The sequence below is a fragment of the Rhinoderma darwinii genome, chromosome 1 (assembly GCF_050947455.1).
Source record: "Rhinoderma darwinii isolate aRhiDar2 chromosome 1, aRhiDar2.hap1, whole genome shotgun sequence".
Taxonomy (NCBI): domain Eukaryota; kingdom Metazoa; phylum Chordata; class Amphibia; order Anura; family Rhinodermatidae; genus Rhinoderma; species Rhinoderma darwinii.
The window spans coordinates 441,051,823-441,079,307 of NC_134687.1; the positions used below are offsets into that span (position 1 = coordinate 441,051,823).

The 27,485-nt window shown below is 40.9% G+C and overlaps 1 protein-coding gene across 4 annotated transcripts in view; it reads right to left on the reverse strand.

The window, feature by feature from the left end:
* TTC28 (tetratricopeptide repeat domain 28) overlaps positions 1 to 27,485 on the reverse strand; it is a 625,439-nt gene that overhangs the window by 160,013 nt on the left and 437,941 nt on the right. For all 4 annotated transcript variants that reach the window (XM_075830954.1, XM_075830961.1, XM_075830946.1 and 1 more), the window contains 4 exons: positions 11,231 to 12,572; positions 9,805 to 10,328; positions 7,862 to 7,971; positions 127 to 256 (listed from right to left, as the gene is read on the reverse strand). In XM_075830954.1, the coding sequence (XP_075687069.1) occupies positions 127 to 256; positions 7,862 to 7,971; positions 9,805 to 10,328; positions 11,231 to 12,572 (2,106 nt within the window). The remainder of the gene's footprint in view (positions 1 to 126; positions 257 to 7,861; positions 7,972 to 9,804; positions 10,329 to 11,230; positions 12,573 to 27,485) is intronic.

A 27,485-nucleotide genomic window follows, 5' to 3' on the forward strand; every position in this document is an offset into this window, starting at 1 on the left:
TCAACAGAAGATAAATTCTTATGTAATGATATAAAGACAGCAGTGCATTATTTCTGTAGGACAGGTCCTCGGTAAGTGCCATGACAACAACCCTTGTCTGTGACCAAGAAATGCGGCTATTCTTACCAAGAGTGATGAGGACCCGCTGCAGAGCCTGGTACGAGGACGTTTGCAGATCAAAGAGGGAGAGCTTATAATCAGTGCTGAGCTGCGCCTCACGTCGTATTGTTTCAAATAACGCTGAAGCCCTGTAAAGCTGAAACCAGAGAGAACACTTTGCTCATTAAATATCTGACAACCTGTCTTGAAATGTAAGCGTCCTGAGGGGACTGATGCTATTTTGGTCATTTCATGCCATTGTAATTAAACTAGAATTATGCGAGTCCCTTCGAAGAATGAGCAGATGCTGTGGTATATTTATTTACAGTGTGTGGTATGTTTTCATTTTATGTATATTGATTATGCTACATTTATGAAACTTGAGCCCTCTGCAGTAGAACGCTACAAGACAAATATACTTTATATACAGGCCATGAAAAAGTCCAGCAAAGAATTTGATCATGGTAAATACAGGCAGGAACCTTTTCACGGGTTGCTGCTATTTACAATGTTTTCATACAAAAAAAAAAAGACAAAACATAATCCTGCAACAGTCCAGCAACACATTAACCCCTCATTTTTCACGTTTTCCATCGTCGCATTCCAAGAGCTATAACTTTTTTCTTCTTGCGTCGACATAGCTGTATAAGGTCTTGTTTTTTGCGGGACAAGTTGTATTTTTTAATAGCACCATTTTGGGGTACATAGAATTTATTGATGAACTTTTATTAACTTTTTTGGGGGGGGGAATAGAAAAAAACCTGCAATTTCATCACACTTTTTTGCGTCCTATATTTACGCCGTTTACGGTGTGGTATAAATAACACAATAACTTTATTCAGTGGGTTGATGCGATTGCAACAATACCAAATTTGTATAGATTTTGTATGTTTTACCACTTTTACACAGTGTAAACATATTTTTTTCAAAATTATTTGTTTTTGTGTCTCCATATTTGAAGAGCCATAACTTTTTATTTTTTCGCCGATGCAGTTGTATGAGGGCTTGTTTTTTGCGAGACGACTTGTAGTTTTTATCGGTACCATTTTGCAGTAGATGCGACTTTTTGATTACTTTTTATCCCAAAAAATTTTATGGCTTGATTCAAAGAAAACAGCAATTTTTGAATGTTTTTATTTAAATTGTTTATGATGTTCACCGTGCGGGTTAAATAATGATAATAGATTTATAGTTGGGGGTCGTTACGGACGTGGCGATACCAAATATGTGTAACTTTTTTACTTTATTTTGTTTTTTAATAATAAAACATTTTGTAAGGGGAAAAAGTGGGTTTTTCTTTTTTTTTTTTTCCACTTTTTATTAAACTTTTTTTGTTACTTTTTTACTAGTCCCACTAGAGGACTTCACTATGCGATTATCCGATCGCTTTTATAATACACTGCAATACTTTTGTATTGCAGTGTATTATGCCTGTCCGTGTAAAACGGACAGGCATCTGCTAGGTCATGCCAGAGGCATGATCTAGCAGGCATTTACTACAGGCAGACCTGGGGGCCTTTAATAGGCCCCCGGCTGCCATCGAAGACACAGACAGTCGGCGATCTTATCGCGGGGTGTCGGTGGGATGAGAAGGAGCTCCCTCCCTCTCTCCAAAACCACTCTGATGCTGCGCTCGCTATTGCGCGCCGCATCTGAGGGGTTAAACGGGTGAGATCGATACTTATATCGATCTCACACGTTCAAGCAGGGATGCCCCCAGCCCTAAGCTACCTCTGGCAGCTGAGAGCAGGGACATTTAACGGCTCCCTGCTCTGTTTATTTATTCCGCTATAGAGCCGTAAAAAGGCCTATGCATTGGAATAAAGCCCATTCGTGGTCGCCGTAAAAACACTATGGGGAGGTCACTAACGGGTTAAAGGGGTCCTTCTGAAACTTATAGATCTGGTTTAAAGGGACCTGACAGATCTCTTAGATGCCCTAATAAAAGTAAGTTACAAAGAACAGTCCCCTGAAGTCCTGATGGGGGAGCGGTGCTAAGAGAACATGCAATACATAGATTGTAAGCTCTTGCGAGCAGGGCCCTCACTCCCCTTGTTTGAATTGTTAATGAGTTTTGTCACTATGTAATGTCTGATTTTGTCTGTACATGTACCCTTTGAATTGTAAAGTGCTAAGGAATATGTTGGCGCTATATAAATGAAGATTATTATTATTTTTACATAAAAAGCCATTCCTCTTGGCTGATTAGGTGAGATAGATCACGTGACCTGAAATTAGTTGTGGAGCTTGCCACGGGGCGATGGCTCCTTATTTTAAAGATCAATGTGCTATTTAACATCCACCTTTTTTACAGCCCCACAATGTAGCGTTTTTTGGGGCTGTCCATTAGCGTACCATACTATTCAAGGTTGTTCAGTGGGCACCACTAGCACCCTTTTATTACAACATCTAATAGATGCCCTAATTTAAGGAGATCTGTGTTAGCAGTTGCATTACTGGGCAATATTTAGAGTTTTTTTTTTTAACCATATAAGGTAAGAAGGGTATAATTCACCCAATAATTAAGAAATAAAATACCCCAAAAAATCAAACAGAGTTTAGGCACTAGGGTGATATAGTCCCTTCTCTGTCATAACTAATAGTCTTTTATTAATATATTTGTGCATACTTCAGCATGTTCACTGATGGTGCGTGCATATATACATAATATGATGTACGGTGTTAATATGAATGGAATGTATTATTTATTATTGTATCTTTAACATTTTATTGCTTTCTTAGATTTAATAGGTTAAGGATCTCAAACTATAATTGAAGAAAATGCACAACTGTGTACAAGAACAATAAACACAGCACAGGACTCAGATGTGCAGAGTGTTTAGTTTGGAGGCCGGAAAAATGATTTAATATAATAATTATTTCATTATTTAGGTACGGTTTTGTATAAAAATGCTCCATGAGAAGGGAATCAAATGTTCAAGAGTAATTGTACAAGAGTAATTTAATTGTAAGGCCACATTCACACTGCTGTATTTCAGTCAGTATTTTTTTTTTTATCAGTATTTGCATTAGTATTTGAAAAATTACCTCCTCCTAGTTTTGGCCTACAAATATCTATGCAAAATAGAGACCAAAATACTGCCGTATCAAAGTGGCCTAACAAACACATGGCCTCTCTATATTATGGATACAAAAAAAAGTATACAGTTGGCATAAAGGTAAAATCCAATGGCTGTCTCTCTTCTTTTTTTTTTTTTTTAAGGCCTTATTCACACGAACATATAATACGTCCGTGCTACGCGCGTGATTTTCACGAGCGTGGCACGGACCTATGTTACTGAATGGGGCCGTTCAGACTGTCAGTGAATTTCACGCAGCGTATGTGCGCTGCGTGAAACTCATGACATGTCCTATACTTGCCCGTGTTTCGCACTGCACGCACCCATTGAAGTCAATGGGTGCGTGCAAATCGCGCTCGGCACACGAAAGCAGTTCCGGGTGGCGCGAGTGATGCGCGCCACAGTAGTAAATACTTTGAATGAAAACGGAAAAGCACATGATGACGGCTGCGCGAAAATCACGCAGCAGGGCACCATATGCTGATGCCACACGGACGTTTTGCGTGCACAATACGGACAGGTCCGTGTGAATAAGGCCTAAGGGTCAGTTCACACTGAGTTTTTTGATGCGGAAACTGCTTTGGAAAACGCGCCCAAAAACAGCCGAAAATGCCTCCCATTGATTTCAATGGCAGGCGGGGGCGTTTTTTTTTCCCGCGACCGGAAGCAACGGCTCGTGGGAAAAAGAAGCGACATGCCCTATCTTCAGGCATTTACGTCTCTGACCTCCCATTGACGTCAATGGGAGGCAGAGAAAGCGTATTTCGCTGCGTTTTTTGCCCGCGGCGCTCAATGGCCACAAGCGAAAAACGCAGCGAAAAACAGCGTGCAGGCAGAGAAAAATCTGCCTCAAAACTCCAAACGGAATTTTGAGGCAGATTTTCTGCCTGCAAAAAACACCTTTCCCGTCACAGCCATTTTTCGGATTTTCACTTTCGTTTTTTCCTCCCCACCTTCCAAAAGCCATAACTTTTTTATATTTCCATTAATATTGCCGTATGAGGCTTGTTTTTTGCTGGACGAGTTGTAGATTTTCACGACAACATTTATTATACCATATCATGTAGTGGGAAACTGGAAAAAAAATATTTGTGGGGTGGAATAAGAAAACCAATAGCGATTCCTCAATCTTTTGGGGGGTTTTGTTTTTATGGCGTATACCGTGTGGTAAAAACAGCATGTTAACTTTATTCTGCGGGTCAATACGATTACGGTGACACCAAATTTATATCGTTTTTTTTAATGTTTTACTACTTTTACAAGGAAAAAGCTGATTGTTAAAAATAAAATTTGAGTTTTGTCGCTATATTCTGAAAGCCATAACTTTTTTATTTCTCCGTCGATTGAGTGATATGAAGGCTTAGTTTTTGCGGGGCGAGCTGTCGTTTTTATTGGTACCATTTTTGGGTACATGAGACTTTTTGATCACTTTTTATTAAATTTTTTGTGAGAGATGAAGTGATCAAAAAAACAGCAATTCTGGTGGTTCTCTTTTTTACGGCGTTCACCGTGCAGACTAAATAATAAAATAATGATATATTGTAATAGTTCAGACTTTTACGGATGCGTCAATACCAGTTATGTTAATTTTTTTTCATTGTGCTTGAGAGAAATAGAAAACGTTTTTTTTTTTAACTTTTAATTTTTTTTACTTTTTTTTATGAAAAAAAACATTATTTTACGTTTTTTTACTTGTCCCACTTGGATCACTTGCACAATATACTGCAATACGAATGTATTGCAGTTTATTGTGATACTGACACTCTCGTATGAAGGAGTACAACTATGGCAGGTCTGGGGGCCTTCATCAGGCCCCTAGGCTGCCATGCCAACCAACGGCACCCCGCGATCACATCGCAGGGGGGGGGGGGGCGTTGGAATGTCACAGGGGGCCGCCCCCTGTTTCTAGTCATTTAAATGGCACGGTCGCTACTGACCGCTGCATTTGGGTTAAACAAGTGGGATCACACTCGAGCGGTATTGCGCTTGTTACCCTGAAGTGTAACACAGCCGACACGCCAGTGAGCCCGCTCCATATTCCCCCACACGACGTGTGCCGTATATATACGGCGGATGTCGGGAAGGGGTTAACCTCTCATTCACGCTGCAAGTATCTAGGTCTCTGTACAATAAAGCCTAGGTCACACTGAGTTATTTGCAGGCAGAAAAAATATGCCTTAAAATTCCTTGAGGACCGCGGGCAAAAAACACTGCGAAAAACACATTTTCTGCCACCCATTAATTTCAATGGGAGGTTAGAGGCAGAACTGTGGCAAGAAAGGACATGCCGCTTTTTTTCCCATGAGCAGCTAAAAGCCACCCGGGAAAAAACGCTTCTGTCTCCCATTGAAATCAATGGGAGGCGATTTAGACTTTTTTTAGCGCTGATTCCCAGGCGATTTCCGCTCCAAAAAACTGTGTGAACCAACTAAGTGGTCCATTTTAATGTGCTGAGTATGTCAATGTTATTACTTTTGCCTTATTACTTATTACTTTTGCCTTATACATGTCTCAAGTAGTAGTAATTACATAACGAAACTCTACAGCATTTACTGAAGTACACATTTTAATTATTCTTCCACACCCTTGCAGAATCTATTTCTCTTCTTTTAACCTCCCTGTATTCTGCAGACTATATTAGTTTCCTTGCAAATACATTGTCGTCCTCCCTTGGGGACCATCATTTCAGCATATGTAGTTAAAGCAATTGCCTAGTTTAGAAAACCTAATTTCATATACCGTTTGGGCAATTCTAAGGTAATAGAGGGGATCATCTGTTCAGGAAAATCATCACTTGGCCAAAGTAGTGATTGGTTACAAAGCCTGTCTCTCCCACTGAAGGACCTTACATAGACAACCTATTGATTTGAATGGGCACTGTGTAATGCTTAATTTCTCCTGTGGTGGCACTGCAGTGAAAATGAACACTGCCAGGTTTCACCACAATGTACAGCTGATCGCTGGGGCGTCTCAGTAGGGGAAAACTTATCAGCTTTTTGTTAAGGGACCCTTCTAACAAGTGGTGATTGCCCTAAGCAGACAACCACCTTAACTTTCCTAACCATGTTACTCTTCATCAGTTTTCTCAACTTCAGTACTTAAAGGGATTGCCCCACGATTAAATATTATATTTCTTAGTTAGACCATGCAAAACATAAAAATGTTTTGATTGGAATCATTTGAAAAAAAGCTCCTGTTTCTAGGTATTGCTGATACATACATGTTATGGTACCCCGTTGTGTTTCTTTTGAGTCTCTCTCAGAAGGTCCACCTAATGTATTCAGTGCTGGTAAGAAGCCGCATCTAGTGCACCGATTCTTATTAGCTGGCCTGCACAATAGCAGGAATTGCTCCATAAGATCTGTGTGGTGGGACTGAGCTACTGAGCATGTGTGACCACCGGCACTGGACTCATTAGGTAGATGTTCTGAGAAGGGAGTCAAGACAATACCAGGGGGCACCATAACAAGAATGTATGAAGACACAGAAGCATTTTTTTCTTAAAAATTATTCCCATTAAAAAAAATATTTATGTCTTGCATGATCTAACAGAGAAATGTAATATTGAATTGTCAAACAACCCCTTTATTAGCCCCCAATAAGTCATGTCAATGCATCAGTAATTCCCACAGGTGTTCCCTCTATGAGAAAGCCTTAAAATATGACGTATTTGGGAGATTTGGGAATTGGAATATAAAAAAACCCTGCACTATAAAGCAGGAAGCATGGTGTTCTGCACCGTACCCCCATCATGCAGTGTGACGAAGGGGTAAGGTGCAGAATAATATGGAAAAAAAAAGAAAATGATGCAATATCTGTGTGCTAAGAGTTATGAGGGAGACATTGTAGCAAATGGAGATAGGCTTTAAATATAAACTGTTGTGGATCTTAGTTATGATAGTTCCATTGGTTAAAAGTAGTTTATAGGGAATATGTCATGTATTTAATTTTAGTTTCATGAATTGGATTTAAATATACAGAGAATAAACAATGTGTTTGGTTTATTTTTTATTTGTAAGACATTCCCTGGGGGCCACCATAGTATTGACACACACTGCGTTCCTGTATTTCTTGTATAGTCAGTACAACAGAGTGTGTGCGCTTTATGGCAGCCAATGTACATAGAAATCTTATAGATCAGGATGTGACGGAGTACAGCCCCTCCCGCAGAGACCAGGCAAGATGCCTACAGAGCCTCATCTGTGTCTATGGTGGTGCTATACTACCTTATCCGGCCCTACAATAGAGTAGTCCGTAACTTGCCAACCCTCTAATGATAATAAGATGACTCTCCTCATCCTGTGTCTGTATATACAGGATGGATGACAAGTGAGCTACGCAGAACACGAAATATCAGCTTTAGTGACCCGTGTGAAAATTTGAATATTTCAAGATTTTTTTTATAGCCACATATAAAATCAAATAAAAACATAACCAAAAATGTGAAAAAAGATGTGTATAATTAAAACCTGATTTAAATAATCTGTAATTTTCTCACAATACATTCCCTTTAAATTATTATAAGGTAAATGTAAACTAATAGAAGTTTAGATGAAAACACAGGATTGCTATTGTTTCGGAGTCATGGAATAAAATACCATTTTCTTTCAGTATGTGTCCCAACCACACGGTGTAACATATCTATAGTTCTCTCTAGTGTATTTGTGATTTCATGCACTGACCTGGTGTTGAGCTTCTTCCAAGTTCCCACTCGCCCAAAGCGAAAGTCCAAGGCGATGTCTAATTTTTGCTTCATCCTCTCTGCGGGCCAGCTGTTCTGCTAACCTCAAGCCTTTTGTACAAACAAACAGAATGTTAGCGAATGTGAACATGACCATTCCCTCATTGACACATTGGAGATGGTTAATAAAGGGATCATCTTTCTAGCACTGAGCCAACTTTTCATGTTTGGATAAACACTGGAGTCCTTCACTTAAAAATTTTCATTCTAAATACCTATTTGTCAAGCTGTACACAACATACATATATACACCTTACGTCCCGTCGTCACATGATCTGTACCTCTTATAAATATATATATATGTCCAGATCATGTGCTAACGTGACGTAGTGTGTTGAACACAGGTGGTTTCCAATATGTTGAGGTAAATAACCCTAAGTTATATAGCATTACCCAAGCGTAATAATAGTAGTCTCTGATTGGTCATTGATCTGCTGAATATCACTGTGATCCAAATCCCATTTACCACTCGGACGTAGCATGGGCGAAATGTACATTGGAGTCCGGTCGATTTCTGGTTAGTAATCCTTTGCATTTTTTTCTGTCCGTCATGTGCTCTCTTATATAATATAGAGGTTATTGGCAGAATACTTTGTATTTTATTGCACATTACACGGAAGTATTACCCTTTTTACGGTGCGTGTTGTTCTGTATTTATGTTTCCGTCGTGACAATGTTTAGTTACTGACAGGATATCATCTTATCAAGGGTGGGTTTCCCATACGTGACTTTTAAGCGCTCTTATATTCATGCAATTCTAATAAAGATGAGTTCTGTGCTAGTTATTATCTTGGCACGTGCATTTTGCTTACGGATTACGTTTCTTTGACAAGCCCATTTTTGATAAGCCATATACAAGCAAAAGTGTGTTACTGCCCAGTCATATGGATGGACATTAGTTACATGTCATGACTTACAAGAGCATTTGCCACTTATTTTACCAGATCAAAAAACTGAAAACAATCAGGACTTAAATTATATGAAAATCAGTTGAAAATCCACTTTTTTGAAAAAAAATGATGATCTTGTATTCCAGAATTTTACCAGCAATTTGTTTTCCCTGCAGCCCATAAGCAAACAATGACTGTTTTATGTCAGTCTGAATCTTCTGGGCCATTGGCAGAATACATGCTACTGTAAACAGCAGATAGGATTCTGCGAATGGATTTAAAATGTCACTGAATTGGAATTTCCTGCTACTGCTCTATTATAAGATTGTTATTGCGAAGGGAGTAAAACATTTTAGAACTTATTTAAACGTCTATAAAGAGTGAACACAGGCAATCTTTCAACTGTTTAATATACTTTGTGTTTCAATTCTTCTGTATTATTCAAGATCTCTACTTGCTGTTAGTGAATGGAAATATTTATTGCTTACATCCATCGGCGAAAAAGCTGACCTGATCATGTCCAACTGACACAGATGCACAGCTTGATAAGAGTATCAAAAGTTACCCTGGTATTGAGCCGTACTCCCGTGTCAGCAGGACGCAATAAGGACAAGTTTTCAGCCTCTGGATATAAACAATATTAGTTTTATTCATTGACAGCAAGGAGAAATCTGAAAAGTTGTATGCATTTTTATTAGACTAGCAATAGGCTTTATTTACAAAGAAAATGGAAACCTCTGGAAAAAATCAGCTCTCTTTGCTCTTCCTCGTGATCTTGTGCATAATTTTAGCAGCCAATCTCAAAAAGAAGCGCTGCAGTGCAAATCATGGGGGTATAAAGAGCAGCAGCCTGAGCGTCTGATGAGAACGGAGGTGGATATCAGGCTAAAACCACTACTGCATTTCCACTTTAACATTTATACATATGAGCATTGTAATTAAAATGTATTGCCCCAATACATTGTGACCCTTCTGTAAAATGATTTTCACTTACCTTCTTGTAAATACATTACGGCTTGAGAATAGTTCTGTAACGCATGATGGGTCCTTCCTAAACTACTGTAAGCCAATGTCTTTGCTACCAAGTCATTCATTTCTGCTGCAATGCTAAGGTGCTGCTCCTGATAAACCACAGCTCTCTCAAAGTTGCCCAGAGATTCGTAGGTTAGTCCCAGATTTCCATAAGCCCGAGCTTGACAAGATGGATTGTTGGTTTCCTCTGCTATCTGTAAGTCCAGCTGATGGTACTGTAACGCTGTATCAAATTCTGCCATCTGCTGATACACTCCACCCAGACCACAGGCCGCATCACTCTCCAGTATCTGGTCTTTCATTTCTCTGGCAATATTTAATTGACGTTCTAGACAGGATATTGCTTGCTCATAATTTCCTAGCTGACTGTGCAAATTACCCAGTTCACCATAGGCCTGGGCTTTGTTTGATGTTTCCCCAAGTTCGTGAGCAACCACAAGTCTCTTTTCAAAGCATACAAGTGACTGCTGTAAATTCCCCATGGACCTAGAGTAAATAGAAATTGGGAAAAAGTGTTCTTAAGACTTCGACATGAGACAACATGAGCTTACTTAATTCCATAAACCAACTAAGTAAGTTAAACATGGCTTACTTTTAAGTTTTAAGGTACTGTATACTTATAAACTAAACTACAGTTCTGAGAAGTATAAATAAGCAGTCTACAAGTATCAGTCAATTCTTATATAAGTGTAACTTGAGTTTACTAGGATAAACTATGTACTTAAGGCAGTGTTGGAAATGTTGGAAATTTATGTAGATCTCTGGATATTGGCTGTCCAACCAATATTAAATATAACTTTTATTGAAATTGCTAAAATGTGCTTAACCAAACATGCAATTTCCACTGTGGGAGCTAGGGGTCTATAGACCAAATGTGTATAGATAGGGAATCAAAGAAAAGACCACTCAATAGAAGCGCAGGAAGAAGTGGGCAAGTATCCCCATGCTTTCTGTCAGCATCAAGGTGTATAACCAGCTAGGAAAAAGCTCAACTCTATCACTGTGTAACATGAAAAAAACATCAACAATGGGGGAGATTTATTAGTATTGTCTGTCAGAAACTGCGCTAAATTAATCCCAATGGTGAAAGCTCTATGATAAATTTGGCGCATGTTGCAGTGTACTTTGCACCAATATTTTCTGTCAAAAAAACTTAGCACATTATTAAGAAATCTGGAACATTTTACGACTCATCTTAGCCACACTCCTTTTTCTAGAAACTTTTTAAAACTGTCATTAAGTTGTAAAAAGTGTCTTAAACATAATACATTCAGCGCATGGCATGTACGACATTTTTTTGGTGAAATTAGAGATAGAATTCTGGCATGTTTTGCTTTGTAAATTTCCCCCAATGTTTTGAACATAAATATAACCATTCATTCTCTCACCTGTGTCCATTTCCAAGTCCTCTGTATGCTTTAGATTGATCTTGTAGCCGGTTTAAGGTCTGGGCCACAGATAAATACTTTTCATAATATTTTATTGCTTCTTCGTAATCTCCAAGTGCATCATAACAATCTCCCAAATTTCCATATGCACGGCCTCTGTCTAGTATGGAGTCATTTCCACTTAACTGCTGCAACATTGCTAACTGCTGCTCAAAATAGCCGATGGCCTCCTCCATCACATTCATATTCATCTTGGTGATGCCCATATTACCATATACCTGAGCTTCCATTGCAGGGTCTTTTAGCTTTTGCCCCAACTCAAGTTGTTCCTCATAGCACTTAAAGGCCATAGTATACTTCTCTAGGGACATATACACTGCAGCAAGATGACCATGAGCTCTACATTCTCCCGGTAACTCATTTAGTTCTTGGAAGACCTCAAGTTCCTGTGTATGATATCCCAGTGCTTTGTCATATTTCTGTATCATTCTGTAAGCACTGCCTAAAGCAGCATAGGCGCTAGCCTCCAGCCGTCTGTCTTTGACTTGATGGGCCAAGCTCAACTGCTGTTCATAAAATTTTATTGCACCATTTACATCTTTCTTAGCAACAAAAATATCACCTAGATTCCCAAGAGCTCGAAACTTTGCCTGGGAATTATTCAAAGATTGTGCCAAAGACAAAAGGTATTTCTGGCACTCCTCCGCTTTATTATAGTTCATTAGTGCCTTAAAAGCAAGGCCCAAGTTGCAATATGCCTTGGCTTGGCTTAGTTTGTCATGGAGATCCTTAGCTAATGCCAGATCTTGTTCATAGTATTTTACAGCGTCCTGGTAATTCCCTAGACAATAATGGGCATAACCAAGGTTGTGGCACACCTTTCCTTCTCCCTCCATGTCCTGTAACTCAGGCGATAGTCTCAAGTACTGTTCATAGAATGGTACAGCCTGCATGTATTCACCACGTGAACAATGGAAGTTGCCAAGATTTCCTAGCGCTCGAGCTTCGCTTTGAATATCTCTTAGCTCCCGAGCAATGTTTAGATGGTTTTGGTAGTGCTGCAAAGCCCTGTCATGAGCACCTAAAGCCTGATATGCCACTGCTAAATTCCCATGAGTGGATGCTTGAGAAGCTCTGTCATTAACCTCCATAGATATCTGAAGTTCTTGCCGATGATATTTGACAGCTTGGTCATACATCCTAAGGGCATTGTAAGCATTACCCATGTTGCCATATGCCCTACCCTGGGCAGCGTAATCATTTAATTCCTGGGCGATGGAAAGATGAGTTTTATGTAATTTCAGTGCAGTTTCAAAGTCTCCTTTCATCTGATGAATTATTCCTGCAATGCAAAGTAACAAAACATTGATATTAACTTAGCATATTTAATTACAAGAGAAATCATTTGTGACATAGTTTTTATATGCAAGAAAAATGTGTAAATGATTCTTTTATGGCTCCCTTGAAACACATTCTGAAAGAACCATTTGTCTTACTCTGGTCGGCTTCTTCTAGATGTTTAGCCTTTTTTATTCTACATTTCAATCCAAAGATATATCACATTCACACTTCTTATTTATTTAACATACTCATGCCTGCACAGTCCTGTCTGTCATGTGGGAACTACTACAAAAGTGTATTCATGTGCAACAAAGAACGAAAAGCATATTAGAAAAAAGCTTCTATCAGTATTACAGTACACTGTGTTTATTATTAATCTGAATGAATAATTGTCATCTTCCATTTCAGTAAATAGCTTTTTAATAACTGAACCGTACGCTACATAGTGTTAATGGGCATTATGCTGCTTTATACAGTTGTATGATATTTGGGTCACTCGGTAATGTATTGTGTGTACTGCTTTTAAACTAATGGAAGCAGATGATAAAGTTCATTTTTTGGGTAAACCCTAAACATACTCAACCTACTTTACCTCTAACCATCCATATATTAAAGAAAAAATATTTTGCTGGTTTATGCAAATGTTTAAATCCAATTATGTGAATTTTTCCACTCTGTCACTGCCTTTGGACCTTGTTGCTGCTTCCTCATCTACTGGCTAGACAGAGAATTGTGAAAATGGCTTCTTTTAAGTTCAATACCTACTGTACGCTTGTCTACTACTATTTCATTTACAGTTATGGATTGGATTCGGAGCTTAAGTTTCTGTTTGGAGTGAAATAAATCAAATTTAACTTTACAGAATAAAAATAAAACATGTATTATGCCAGGGCTTCTCAGGAGTTTCTATTGAGGCTTCACCAACATGAACAGGTTGACACATGGGTCTCACTAGTGGTTGAAGAGTCCAGGCAAAAATTTAAAATATTGCTTAATTTATCTTTCATACTCACCTGACTATAGAAAAATATAAAATGTAATTAAAATTATCACAAAAGGTGTCCATTAAGAGTTTGCTCCAGGCAGGAAAAGGCAGTATGTGTGAGGAGCGACCTAGCAGATGTACCTCAACTATTGGGTGCCTCACCAGTGAGACATGCCTAATAGTTTGAGAAGCACTGGTTTAGACTAAAGGCTGGTTTAGCGCTGATCGATGATATAAGAAGTCGATCGGCGCTCGTTACCTGGGCCCTTTTACACGGGCCGATACTTAATAAATAATTCGGTCCCCATCAGATTGCCTCATTGCTGGCAGCACATCCCATGTCTACACGGGGAGATGTGCTGCCGACAACAGTGATTTTATAGACTACATAAACGATGACGGATGACGAATGAACGTTTGCTCAGTTGGCGGCTGATTGCTGTCCTGATTAAACGGGCCAATCATCAGGTTGATTTTGAGCCCATGTAAATGGGCCTGCAATTTGACCAAAGTAAATCTCGGCCAAAAAGATTAATTGTTTTTTCATAAAGATTTAAGTTATCCGGAAAGTAGCCTGTCATCTCCATTTACACCTACAGGTAGCAGTTTACACAAACCATACAACATGTTGTTTGTGTGGAAGAATATAGGGGTGTAGAGGTGCCTCTGTGGGACTCTCTTCATAACTCTCAATAAGAATCAGAATTTTTTTTAATACTGTCCATACAAAACCTTTTTAAGAGCATAATCACAGATAAGTGAGTGGAACTGTGTAGGCCAAAATTAAAGTATAGAAAGACTAACTAAATAGTGTTTAAAATAGTATTCTGCAGCTTACTGGTTCCACCTCCGTTACAAAAGTCAACATTGGCAGTGTTTTACATCATATTGCCCATAGAAGTCTGCCACTTCTCAACTCTCAAACTGAGGATCATCTCTAAAAACCTCACCATCATTGGTAGATTGGCACATTGTTTTCTCTCCACCAACCTTGCTCCTTACAGCTACGCATTGAGATGTATAAAGTCAACTGCTCTACCCATGCAAACAAAGGGAATTATTCAACTCCAGATGTCATTTTTACACATAAGGCCATCTGAGGACAAGCCCAGATGACTGTAAAGCTCTTTACATGTTCTGACACTATGCAGAGTATATAATATATGGTATATTACAAGGTTAAGATCATTTGGTATTCCGCCAAGATATTTTTGTATCTTATTATGACTATTTTACGCTGCTATTAAATAGTGTCAATATGTAACTGATTTTGTAACATAAAGTGTACAAGAATGTAAGAACACCAATTTATGTTTTAAGAGAACTGATCTTCACTCTGATTATGGATAATCCAGCCACTCACTTGGGAACTATTTAATTACAAATAAATTAAAACCCTTGCACGAAATATAGATAAGTGGAAACACTAATTATACAATGTTAATTAATCTTACACAATATTTTGTTGAATTTCATGTATATTTACGAGACATAATCTTGGGTTATTAATGTTGGTATGGTACTTTCATCAATTTCAATGTGCATACAGTATGTATTTATACATTGAAATGGAAACATTTTGAGGGAAACATGTACACTTTTCGTATATACACATTACTTCGCATCAGCTGATAATAGCATTGATACTGTATAACATGTAATAATGCTAAGTATGTCTACTACCACTTAAAATGGCCTTAACTGAGCAGCGCCAATGAGTGATATGTTTCCTTTCTCGGACCACCCTTGGTTCTGAAGGTACCACCAGTACGGTAAGTTTTCAACACTTCTTTTTTCTATGACTTGATAGGAGCTATATCTAGGCAGGACTCAGGAATGACGATTTCAGAACCATTGATGCTCAATTTGGGAAATTCAAGATAGGCTTATTATACCCTCGTGCATAAAATTACTTACAGAGTTTAATTAGAGATTTTGGCCTAAGTCCAATTGTATATGCTACCCGAGGATACCTCCAGGGAATGCTACACATATGGTAGAACTGAAATTTAGGCCATAGAATATAATCTTGAAAAGGATCATTGGGAAACATTGATAAGAAAAATGCAAACTATATCCCCCGTCTATCTGTTAATAAATCTCATTAAGCTTATCAGTGAAAGAAACAATAGCTCAGGCATGGTAGAGGCTGTCCCTTCACCTCACGGAGGTTGGCATATTCATTTTCCAACAAGTTGTAGTAAACGCTATAATTATATTGTGTATCGGCAGCAGTAGTATTGTTGTATTCCATCACGTAATATATAAAAGAGTTATCGGAATAGACTTGGATTATGTTTTTTCCTTAAAACTAAACAGATTTTGTGGTGAGACTAAAATGATGTTCACAAACAGTAGCAAAAAAGAAATGTGGAAGAAAAGGTAATGCACAATGCAAACAACATACATGTCATAAAATACATGCAACCACGGATCTGGAACAATTCCATTCATACCCTACAGAGCCAATGCATCTCTATCACAAACCTGGCACTATAGATATAAACATTGATAGCAAAACAACGGAAGTACCAGATTTTACAGAACACATACGTCTTTGAAATCGAGTGACAGCGTCTATAGGATTAAACAAAATCCTAAAAATCTGTTCTTATGGCAATGAAACGCTGCAAGGCATTGACTGGTGTTCTTTATGACTGGACGCAGCCATTTCTCCATTGTTGGCACATATATAAATTGTGCAATGTTCACCTAACAAGGACCCAGAAAATGGAAATGAAGAATTTCGGAATCAATATTGAAGAAGCGGCTTTGAATATCACACAATGGAAGTCAATATCTCAACGTATCAAACCGTTCTCTGATGACTCATTTTATGGTCTTTTATATTTGATAGTAAATACTTTGCCTTTATCAAAAAGATCTTTTTTTTACAGGCTGGTCTTGTGTTTGTATCATGTCATGTAAATTGGCTATTAAAAGTATTCATTAGCTATTAAAGCTGCAGTAATCCCCTTTAAGTTGATGCAGTTTTTCATTAAGCATGAAGATTAATTGTAGCAATTTGACCTTAACAATGACCAGCATCGTTCTCCCTCCTCCCCACATACGTTACAGAGAAACCTTGTACAGAATAACAGAACATTATAGCTGCTTTTTCAAGTCAATACGTCTCTACAAAGCCATGATACTCCTCTTATCAAATTAGAGGACTGCCAGAGAAATTCAATATATTTATATTGAATTCAGCCATGCCATATGAATAACAATATATTCCTCCAAGATATCTTAGGATTCTGATGCTAGATTTGTATAGGATTAGAATATTTTCTATTGGTATTTTTTCATGAATGTTGAAATTTTGTATGCAGGTATACAAAATGAATATTAACCAGTTACATATACATAATAGCAACTGTCATTGATTCATACTTTTACCAATCCATTGCTTTGAATAATTAACATGAAGCATTAAAAGGGTTATCAGTGAGTTTTAAAATTTTGCAATTTTTCTCAAGGCCCTGTAAAAGTTCTGAAACGTTCCATTTGACATAGTTGAATAAATCACTGATTTGAAATATAATCATCCCTGGAGTTCTGCGAGTTTTTCCTATTTGTATATCTCGGTGGGCACCCTATATGCATATTTACTTTGAAGTGTTGCTATTTCTTTCGATATATATATCTATTTTTATATATATATATATATATATATATATATATATATATATATATATATATATAGATAGATAGATATAATATCCCTGCGTTCTTTATGCTAATAACTAGAGATAACTAAATTTCCCGCAATTGAAATGGCCGCCCGATTCAATCCAAATAAATTTGCTGCAAATTGCAGGTGCCCCAATTGCCCTAAAAACTTGTGTCTGACTCTGATGTTTTCTAGTACTGTATCCAACCCCTTTCAAGCTCTTTATTGCTTAGCCAGTATTAGTAATGTCAACCACTTATACCACTCATGATTGATTTTGCTATAGGTAGGGATAACCGCAGTGCATTTTGGGAAAGATGCCTGCAAGGTATTATGGGAAAGCTCGCCCGAGGTGATGCGATCCTTTTTATAATTTGTAACCAGCAACTGCAGTTTTGCTGTGATTCATGCACCACGAACCCCAAAAGTTTTGGATTTAGAAGAATCCAAAACTTTTGGAAAATTTGAACTGAATTGGCTCATCTCTACTGATGAGCCATCTGTAAGATGGGTCATCCATAATCATGTAGGATTTTGGATATCTCCCCGTAATGTGTTAGCTAAGTGAGTCTCCAGCCACTTGCAGAGCCCACCCAAATAAGAAGTTGAAAATTGTGGACTCTATAGATATTGAGTTGTGGTAATCCCGGTCATATTCATTGATGAAAAAAAATTACTGAATATTTGTGTGTGCTAATACAGACATGCAGATATTAAGTGTTTCTGTGTGCTTTAACCCCTTGGCTCACCCTGAAATACATATACATCATAATTTGCTTTGCCTTAAGGCCTCATGACGTGTTGCGTTGCCTGCACGATCACCAGTGAGAGAGTGGCGGTGTTTGACAGCCGCACTGCTGAAACTCCAATGCCACTCATTTAACCCCTTAGAGGCTGCGATTAGTACTGATCAGTGTATTTAAGTAGGGTTAACAAATTAAAATAAATAAATGTCTCAGAACACTAACGTCACAAAAATCGTATACATATTTGATATTACCCTATCATCACCATAACAACCCATACAATAAAGCAAATGTGATGTTATTGTTGAATGGTGAATGGCATTAAAGAAAAAAAACAACTGATTTGAATTGAACTGATTTATTTCTGTATCCTCCTTGTTTTAAAAAACAAATGTTATATATTTCCAAAAAATGGTGCAAAAACAATTAAAAAAAAACTGTTCTGCTCAAACACGACCTCATATAGCTACGTCAACAACAAAAAAGTCCTGTGGTCCTGAAGGCCAAAAATGGCTTGGTCCCAAAGGGGTTAATGTGCAAGGTATTTTTATTATAAGGATGGTGACCTTGTAGAGAGATGGAAAAGCTTTTCCTCCATATTTTATTGCAGCTGCTTTGGTCTTTTATGAAACCTATATTAATGATTGAAACTTAGAGCATATTCACACTGGAGTCAGACACTATCATTTATCTTTCCAGTTTTTTATAGTATATTTTTATAAACAATCAACACAACACTTAAATAAAAATTCACATTCTCAGTGCCTCAATAAACATCATTTGGCAAAAATAAAATAATAATGATGAAACGGAGTCAGATGCTGGTGCAAAAAACTATGCTCTTCACTCATAACACATGATAAAAATGGAAGCAATTGTGACAGCAGCCGCCTTTTATTTGTTTGCTTGGTCGTTTTTACTTTTTCTTTCCAACTGAAATCAATGGGGCAAAAAATACACCTAGCGTGTGGTACGATTTTATGCTCTAAAACCACCTAGATAAAAACGCGCTAACATCTGGCCGCTGGGTTTGAGCATAAAACAAAATGTTTTGCTGAAATCCAGACTTTGAAATGTGTAAACCCAGATGTTGAAAGTAGCATTCATAAGCGGACATATAACATTTTACACTTTGTACTCTTGCTGGAAAGTTTCAGCTACATTCCATTGTATTTCCTGAAAGTTTTCCTGTTGTCAAGAGTTTTGCCTCAAATATAGTTCCCTCAACACTTCCTTTATTTCAGCATACTGACCATTGTCGCAAGAGATCTGAAATGGTACAAGTTGATTTAAAAAGAAAAGAAATCACTTAGGCCTCATGAATAGAGCAGCAGAGCAGAAGGCTGAACTGAGCCACAGGGAGTCTCTGTGGCTTCATACTATAGAGCCATCGGCACTCTATGCCACCATATGGTGTTCCGTAGGTCACTGTATTATGCGGTAATTCTCTTCTAGAAGCAATGCTACTAGCAATATGGCATCCGATGGAGCATGCCACAATTGTGTTCTGTCAAATTCATACATAATCTAATAGAAAAAATACTCGGTATGAAATCTGAGGCATACAGAGATACATCAGGGATCCATAGAAATCTAGTAGTTCTGTACTACAACTCTGTCCAACTTACAAGAGGTGCCAACCGTTCCATTATACGTTTTCTCGGTTTATGTTCCACTCCTGGTTTTTGCACAAATACTGGTGCAATAAACTGACTAAAATACACCCATGTGAAAGCAGCCTTAAGCTTGGTACGCATCACCTTTGTGAATTATATCACAAGTTATAAGATATAACATAAGTTCACATATGGATACTGGTTGTTGTTTTTTTTTTTTTTTACAATATTCAAAAGCATAACCTAATATGCTATTTAATACCGTCAAAAAAGGTTTTTGAAACACCCAAAGTCACAAGTCATCTGTTGGAGGAAAGCTATTTGCATGTTTTATTTTTTTACCAGGACACATTGACTGAAGTTGTCTACCTTCCTGTTAGTTCTTCTTCAGGAAAAAACGCATTTGACAAGGTAGATTACCCATTGCTCCTTCTCAATCTCCACTCCTTTGGTTAAAAGGACACTGTCCTATCCTGCTTTTCCTCCTAACTAACCGCCTTTTCAGTGTGTCTTTTGCTGGCTCTACTTCCTCCCCTCTCTCTCTCTCTCATGGAGTTCCCCAGGGTTCAGTGTTTTTGGCCCCCTCCTGTTTTCTCTCTATTAAATTCCAGGTAGACAGACTACCAGCAGATTTGGTTTCCAGTACCAAAAACACCCAACTATATACAGCCTCTCAGGACATTTCTCCTGTTCTCCTGAAAAACACTATTTAATGTCTGGTTGCTGTCTCTACTGTCATATACTCTCCATATCTCAAACTTAATCTTTCTAAAACTTCTTCTGTTTCCTCCATCACATTATTCCCCTAAATTTGATGTCTCCATCTCTGTCTTTAACACCATCCTTCCTAGACATCAAGCCTGATGTCTTAAAAGTCATATCTGACTTTGACCTGTCCTTTCTTCCTCGCATTCATTCTATTGCAAAATCATGTTGCCTCTGCCTAAAAAAATATCTCTCATATCAGTCCCTCCCTCGCCACTGACACTGTGAAAACAGCCATCCAGGTCCTAATTATTTCAAGTCTAGACTACTGTATCTCACTAGTAAATGGCATTCCACTAAAAAGACTGACGGCACCAATCCATCATGGATGCAGCAATCAGGTTGGTCTCCATGTCTAGCGGTTATACTAACGCCACTGAAGAAATAAATCCAAAACTCGTCTACTAGTCTACAAAGCTGCACCATCATACATCTCTACTCTCATCTCTGTTTCATGCTCTTCGCTCAGCCTATGAATATCATCCTCTCTTATTACACTCTCTCAGTCCTGTCTGCAGGATTTCTCACGTGCTGCACCCATTTTGTGGCACTCATTGTCCCAAACCATCAGGCTTGCTATAGATTCATAATACCTTTTCAGAACACAACAAAGGCAAAGAGTGTCCGGTATTCAGACAACCCTTTAAACACAGCCCAATGTTTAATGGGAACTTGTCAGTAGAAAAATGGCGCCCTATCTGAGTGCACCATTTAACAGGTGTTGTGACATGACCATAGCAAGAGAAGTGTTAAGTTAAATGGTGCCTTTATTATTTGATATGTTGCTATTGAACCCCCAGCATGAACATGGGCATAAATTGTTTAACATTGAAGGTGCCATTTGTGTATGATATATTTTTATTTCTTTAGTAATGATATTAAACTGTATTTATGGTGACAATGATCTTCTCTTCCTGATCTCTGGGATATCACTGTCGCAGTTAATGAAGAGGTTCACTCTCAAGAGGACAAAAGCAATATAGTGCTATCCTCAGGCTATGCAAATTCTTCCCTACAACACAGAACATATAAATAATGGATCTTCCAACAATGTTTTAATTAACCGTGTTTTAATTAACAGGTAAAACCCTTATTTATATACACAATGTAACAAATGTGCAGTATATCTATATGTATAAGAATGTTTTTTTGTTTTTTTTAAAGAATTGTGATGGCAGGAAGGAGGTGAAGGGAAAGTGAGCCCTAATCTACCCACCGCCCTGTCCCTGCCTACTTGCAACGACCCGCCCTAGGCGACGAGGTACAACTGGGCGGCGGTCCCTACGCTGTCTAAGTGCACAGGAAAACAAACAGGGAACACGCAAGGGAAGGGGCAGTAGCCACGGAACGCCACGAGGAAACGGAGCGGCGAACGAACAGTCAGGACCAGGACGAAGTGAGTAACCCGAGCGGGCACGGAGACAGAAGCAAGCCAGGGGCAAAGCAAAGCAAAGCAAGTCAAGTCAAGGAGAACTGCAGCAAGGCAGAAGCACGGCAGAAGCAGGCTGGAGCAAGCAGCAGTGGGGCCAGGAATCCAAAAGAATAACAAGCAATGAGGAAGAGAAAACTGCAGGTATAAATGGACAGGGGGCGGAGCTAACTCTGACTGACCAGGCCGCGATAGGCTCTCCCACTCCTGAGCCTGCCACCCTGATTGGTGGGAGCCGGTGTCAGTCTAAGAGGTCTGGCCTCAGGTGTCGACTGATTAACCCTGGGAGTCTCCACAGACGTAGTGCCTGGCAGATCCTTTACAGTACTCCCCCTTTTATGAGGGGCCACCGGACCCTTACTAAGAGGACCCGGTTTAGTGGGGAAGAGAAGGTGGAACCTCCTGACCAATACCCCAGCGTGAACATCTTGAGCAGGTACCCAAGTCCTCTCCTCCGGCCCGTATCCTCTCCAATGGACCAGGTACTGGAGGGAGCCCTGGATCATCCTACTGTCCACAATCTTGGCCACCTCGAATTCCACCCCCTCAGGGGTGAGAACGGGAACAGGAGGTTTCCTAGAGGGGGACCAGGACGGGGAGCAGCGTTTAAGGAGGGAAGCATGAAAGACGTCGTGTATGCGGAAGGATGGGGGCAGCTCCAGACGGAAGGGTACAGGGTTGAGGACTTCAATGACCTTATAAGGCCCAATAAATCGGGGAGCAAACTTCCTGGACGGGACCTTAAGGCGCAAGTTCCTGGACGACAACCAGACCAAATCCCCGACGACAAACCGGGGGTTAGCAGAACGTCTACTATCCGCCTGAATCTTTTGTGCGCTCTGGGACGCCTCTAGGTTCTTCTGAACCTGGGCCCAGACAGTGCACAGTTCCCGATGAACATCCTCTACCTCAGGATTATTGGAACAACCAGGGGAGACGGAGGAGAACCTTGGGTTAAACCCGAAATTACAGAAAAACGGGGAGACCCCTGACGAGTTACTGACCCGGTTATTCAGGGAAAATTCAGCAAGGGGAAGGAATGAGACCCAATCGAATTGACAGTCAGAGATGAAACACCTTAAATATTGTTCCAGGGATTGGTTGGTCCTTTCCGTTTGGCCGTTAGTTTCGGGATGGAAGGCGGAGGAGAAGGACAGATCAATCTCCAACTTTTTACAAAAGGCTCTCCAAAATAAGGAAACAAATTGTACCCCTCTGTCCGAAACGATATTGACTGGGGCCCCATGGAGACGCAGGATGTGTTTCACAAACAAAGAAGCTAACGTCTTGGCGTTAGGTAGCTTCTTAAGGGGCACAAAGTGGCACATCTTGCTGAAGCGGTCGACTACCACCCACACCACCGACTTGCCCTGAGATGGAGGCAAATCGGTGATAAAATCCATGGAGATATGGGTCCAAGGTCTCTGGGGAATGGGCAAGGGACGTAGTAGGCCCGCAGGTCGGGACCTAGGGGTTTTGGACCTAGCGCAAACCTCACAAGCGGCGACGTAAGCCCTAACATCTTTAGGCAACCCAGGCCACCAATAGTTTCTGGTAATGAGGTGTTTGGTGCCCAAGATGCCAGGATGACCAGATAGAGCGGAGTCATGGTTTTCCCTGAGTACCCTCAGCCGGTATTGCAGGGGAACAAACAGTTTGTCCCCAGGGACGTTCCCGGGAGCTGCACCCTGATCAGCCGCGATATCAGAAGCTAAATCAGAATCCGTGGCAGAGACGATTATACCAGGGGGTAAAATACAAGCGGGATCCTTCTCGGAAGGAGGATTGGCCATGAAACTACGTGACAGAGCATCAGCCTTAATATTCTTGGACCCAGCCCTATAGGTAACCAAGAAATTAAATCTGGTAAAGAATAGTGCCCACCGAGCTTGTCTAGGATTAAGCCTCCGGGCCGATTCTAGGAAAACCAGATTCTTGTGATCCGTAAGGACCGTTACCTGGTGTCTGGCCCCCTCCAGGAAGTGCCGCCACTCCTCAAAAGCCCATTTAATGGCTAGAAGTTCGCGGTTGCCAATATCATAGTTACTCTCCGTGGGCGAAAACTTCCTAGAGAAGTAAGCACAGGGGCGGAGATGGGTGAGGGAGCTGGTACCCTGGGACAAGACGGCCCCCACTCCCACCTCGGAAGCGTCAACCTCCACAATAAATGGCTCCTCTTGGTTGGGCTGAATCAGCACGGGGGCCGAGATAAAGCACTTCTTGAGAGTCTCAAAGGCCTGGACGGCCTCAGGGGGCCAATGGAGGACATCAGCACCCTTGCGGGTAAGGTCCGTAAGAGGCTTAGCGACGACCGAGAAGTTGGCAATAAATCTCCTGTAATAGTTGGCGAACCCTAAAAAACACTGTAACGCCTTAAGGGAGGCAGGTTGGACCCATTCCGCCACAGCTTGAACCTTGGCAGGGTCCATGCGGAATTCATGAGGAGTGAGGATTTGCCCTAAAAATGGTATCTCCTGTACCCCAAAGACACATTTTTCAGTCTTAGCAAACAGATTATTCTCCCGAAGGACCTGGAGCACCTTCCTGACATGCTCCACGTGAGAGGACCAGTCCTTGGAAAACACCAGTATGTCATCAAGGTACACAACAAGAAAATTACCCAGGTACTCTCTCAGGATTTCATTAATAAAATTCTGGAAGACAGCAGGGGCGTTACACAACCCAAAGGGCATGACCAGGTATTCGAAATGACCCTCGGGTGTGTTGAACGCAGTTTTCCACTCATCCCCCTCTTTGATGCGGATAAGGTTATATGCCCCCCGTAGATCGAACTTAGAAAACCATTGGGCTCCCTGAACCTGATTAAAAAGATCCGGAATCAAAGGAAGTGGGTACTGGTTCCTTACAGTGACCTTATTCAGGTTACGATAATCAATGCACGGCCTAAGACCACCATCCTTCTTCCCCACGAAGAAGAAGCCAGCACCTACAGGAGAAGTCGAGGGGCGAATGAAACCCTTGGCCAGGCATTCCTGGATATACACCCTCATGGCTTCACGTTCAGGACATGAAAGATTAAATATCCTACCTTTAGGAAGCTTGGCACCAGGCACCAAATCGATAGCGCAATCGTAATCTCTATGGGGGGGCAACACCTCGGAGGCCTCCTTAGAAAACACATCGGCGAAGTCCTGAACGAACTCAGGAAGCGTGTTTACCTCCTCCCGGGGAGAAATAGAGTTAACAGAAAGACATGACATAAGACATTCATTACCCCATTTGGTGAGATCCCCAGTATTCCAATCAAACGTGGGATTATGCAACTGCAACCAGGGAAGGCCTAAAACCAGATCAGACGATAATCCCTGCATTACCAGTACAGAGCACTGCTCCAAATGCATGGAGCCAACCAGGAGTTCAAAAACAGGAGTATGCTGAGTAAAATAACCATTAGCAAGGGGAGTAGAGTCGATTCCTACTACAGGGATAGGATAAGGTAAATCAATACAAGGCATCTTTAGAGACATAGCAAATTCCACAGACATGATATTAGCAGATGAGCCAGAATCCACGAAAGCACTGCCCGTGGCAGACCGGCCAGCAAACGAGACCTGAAAGGGAAGCAAAATTTTATTGCGTTTCACATTAACGGGAAATACCTGTGCGCCCAAGTGACCTCCCCGATGATCACTTAGGCGCGGAAGTTTTCCGGCTTCTTATTCTTGCGCCTGGGACAGGTGTTCAGTAGATGCTTGTCGTCCCCACAGTAGAAGCAGAGACCGTTCATTCTGCGAAACTCCCTACGTTGTCGAGGGGACATGGAGGCCCCGAGTTGCATAGGTACCTCCGAGTCCTCCGTGGAGGGGCGAGGAGGCGGGACCTCGGGGGGGATCGCAGAAAAGTCAGAGGGGAGCACACTGAAGCGTTCTAGCTGACGTTCCCTGAGACGTCGGTCAAGTCGTACTGCTAGGGCCATAACCTGGTCAAGAGAGTCAGACGAGGGGTAGCTAACCAGCAGATCCTTCAGGGCGTCAGATAATCCTAACCTAAACTGGCACCTTAGGGCCGGATCGTTCCACTGAGAAGCTACGCACCACTTCCTAAAATCAGAACAGTATTCCTCAACCGGTCTCCTACCCTGACGTAAGGTCACCAACTGACTCTCGGCTAAAGCAGTCCTGTCAGTCTCGTCGTAAATGAGTCCGAGGGCAGAGAAAAAACGATCAACAGAGGAAAGTTCAGGGGCGTCAGGAGCCAAGGAGAAGGCCCACTCTTGGGGCCCTTCCTGGAGTCGGGATATGATGATACCCACCCGCTGGTTCTCGGAACCTGAGGAGTGGGGCTTAAGGCGGAAATATAGTCTGCAACTCTCCCGGAAGGAGAGAAACGTCTTACGGTCCCCTGAAAACCGGTCAGGTAACTTGAGGTCGGGTTCTAGAGGTGAGGTGGTGCGCCCAACCCTTTGGGCCAGGGCCTGGACCTGTAGGGAGAGGCCCTGCATCTGCTGGGTCAGGGTCTCAAGGGGGTCCATGATAGCGACAGCGTAGGAGAAATGGTAGACTAGGTAAGGGCTTGTTATTCTGTGATGGCAGGAAGGAGGTGAAGGGAAAGTGAGCCCTAATCTACCCACCGCCCTGTCCCTGCCTACTTGCAACGACCCGCCCTAGGCGACGAGGTACAACTGGGCGGCGGTCCCTACGCTGTCTAAGTGCACAGGAAAACAAACAGGGAACACGCAAGGGAAGGGGCAGTAGCCACGGAACGCCACGAGGAAACGGAGCGGCGAACGAACAGTCAGGACCAGGACGAAGTGAGTAACCCGAGCGGGCACGGAGACAGAAGCAAGCCAGGGGCAAAGCAAAGCAAAGCAAGTCAAGTCAAGGAGAACTGCAGCAAGGCAGAAGCACGGCAGAAGCAGGCTGGAGCAAGCAGCAGTGGGGCCAGGAATCCAAAAGAATAACAAGCAATGAGGAAGAGAAAACTGCAGGTATAAATGGACAGGGGGCGGAGCTAACTCTGACTGACCAGGCCGCGATAGGCTCTCCCACTCCTGAGCCTGCCACCCTGATTGGTGGGAGCCGGTGTCAGTCTAAGAGGTCTGGCCTCAGGTGTCGACTGATTAACCCTGGGAGTCTCCACAGACGTAGTGCCTGGCAGATCCTTTACAAGAATACACTGTAATTGTCTACTAATTTTTGGTTAAGAGCTAATCCCTCACCTACACAAGTAAGGTATAGTAGCACAAGGTGCGAAAACTGTCTGATTGTGACACAATTTCATTAATTCACTGCTAATCCTGTTTACCTATCCTACAATTCACCATGTCTTCAGCATATTACCTTAAAAAAATTAACCTGAATTGTTAATTTATTCCACATTTCATGATACACTGATTTTCCCATTTACAGGGAACAAGGGAAAAAAATTGCAAGTGATCCGTTGTTATGGGATCAAATTCGAGAAGACTATGCTAAACATTCCACTGATTTTTTTTCTTTTCCTCACTAGTAAGATAGGCATAGCTCACACATGGAAGATAGCTGCAATCATTATGGAACTTGTGAAGTCTAAAATGAATTGAAGAATGGTCAATAACAGAAGTATACTGAATGATAGCAATCAATAATTTACTAAAGTTTGGAACCCATGAATTCGCTATCTACAATGTTAGTTTTCCCAATGAGAAGAGTGAACTTCACCCCTTTCCTTCCACATGCCCAGTTTTTCTTCTTTTTCCCA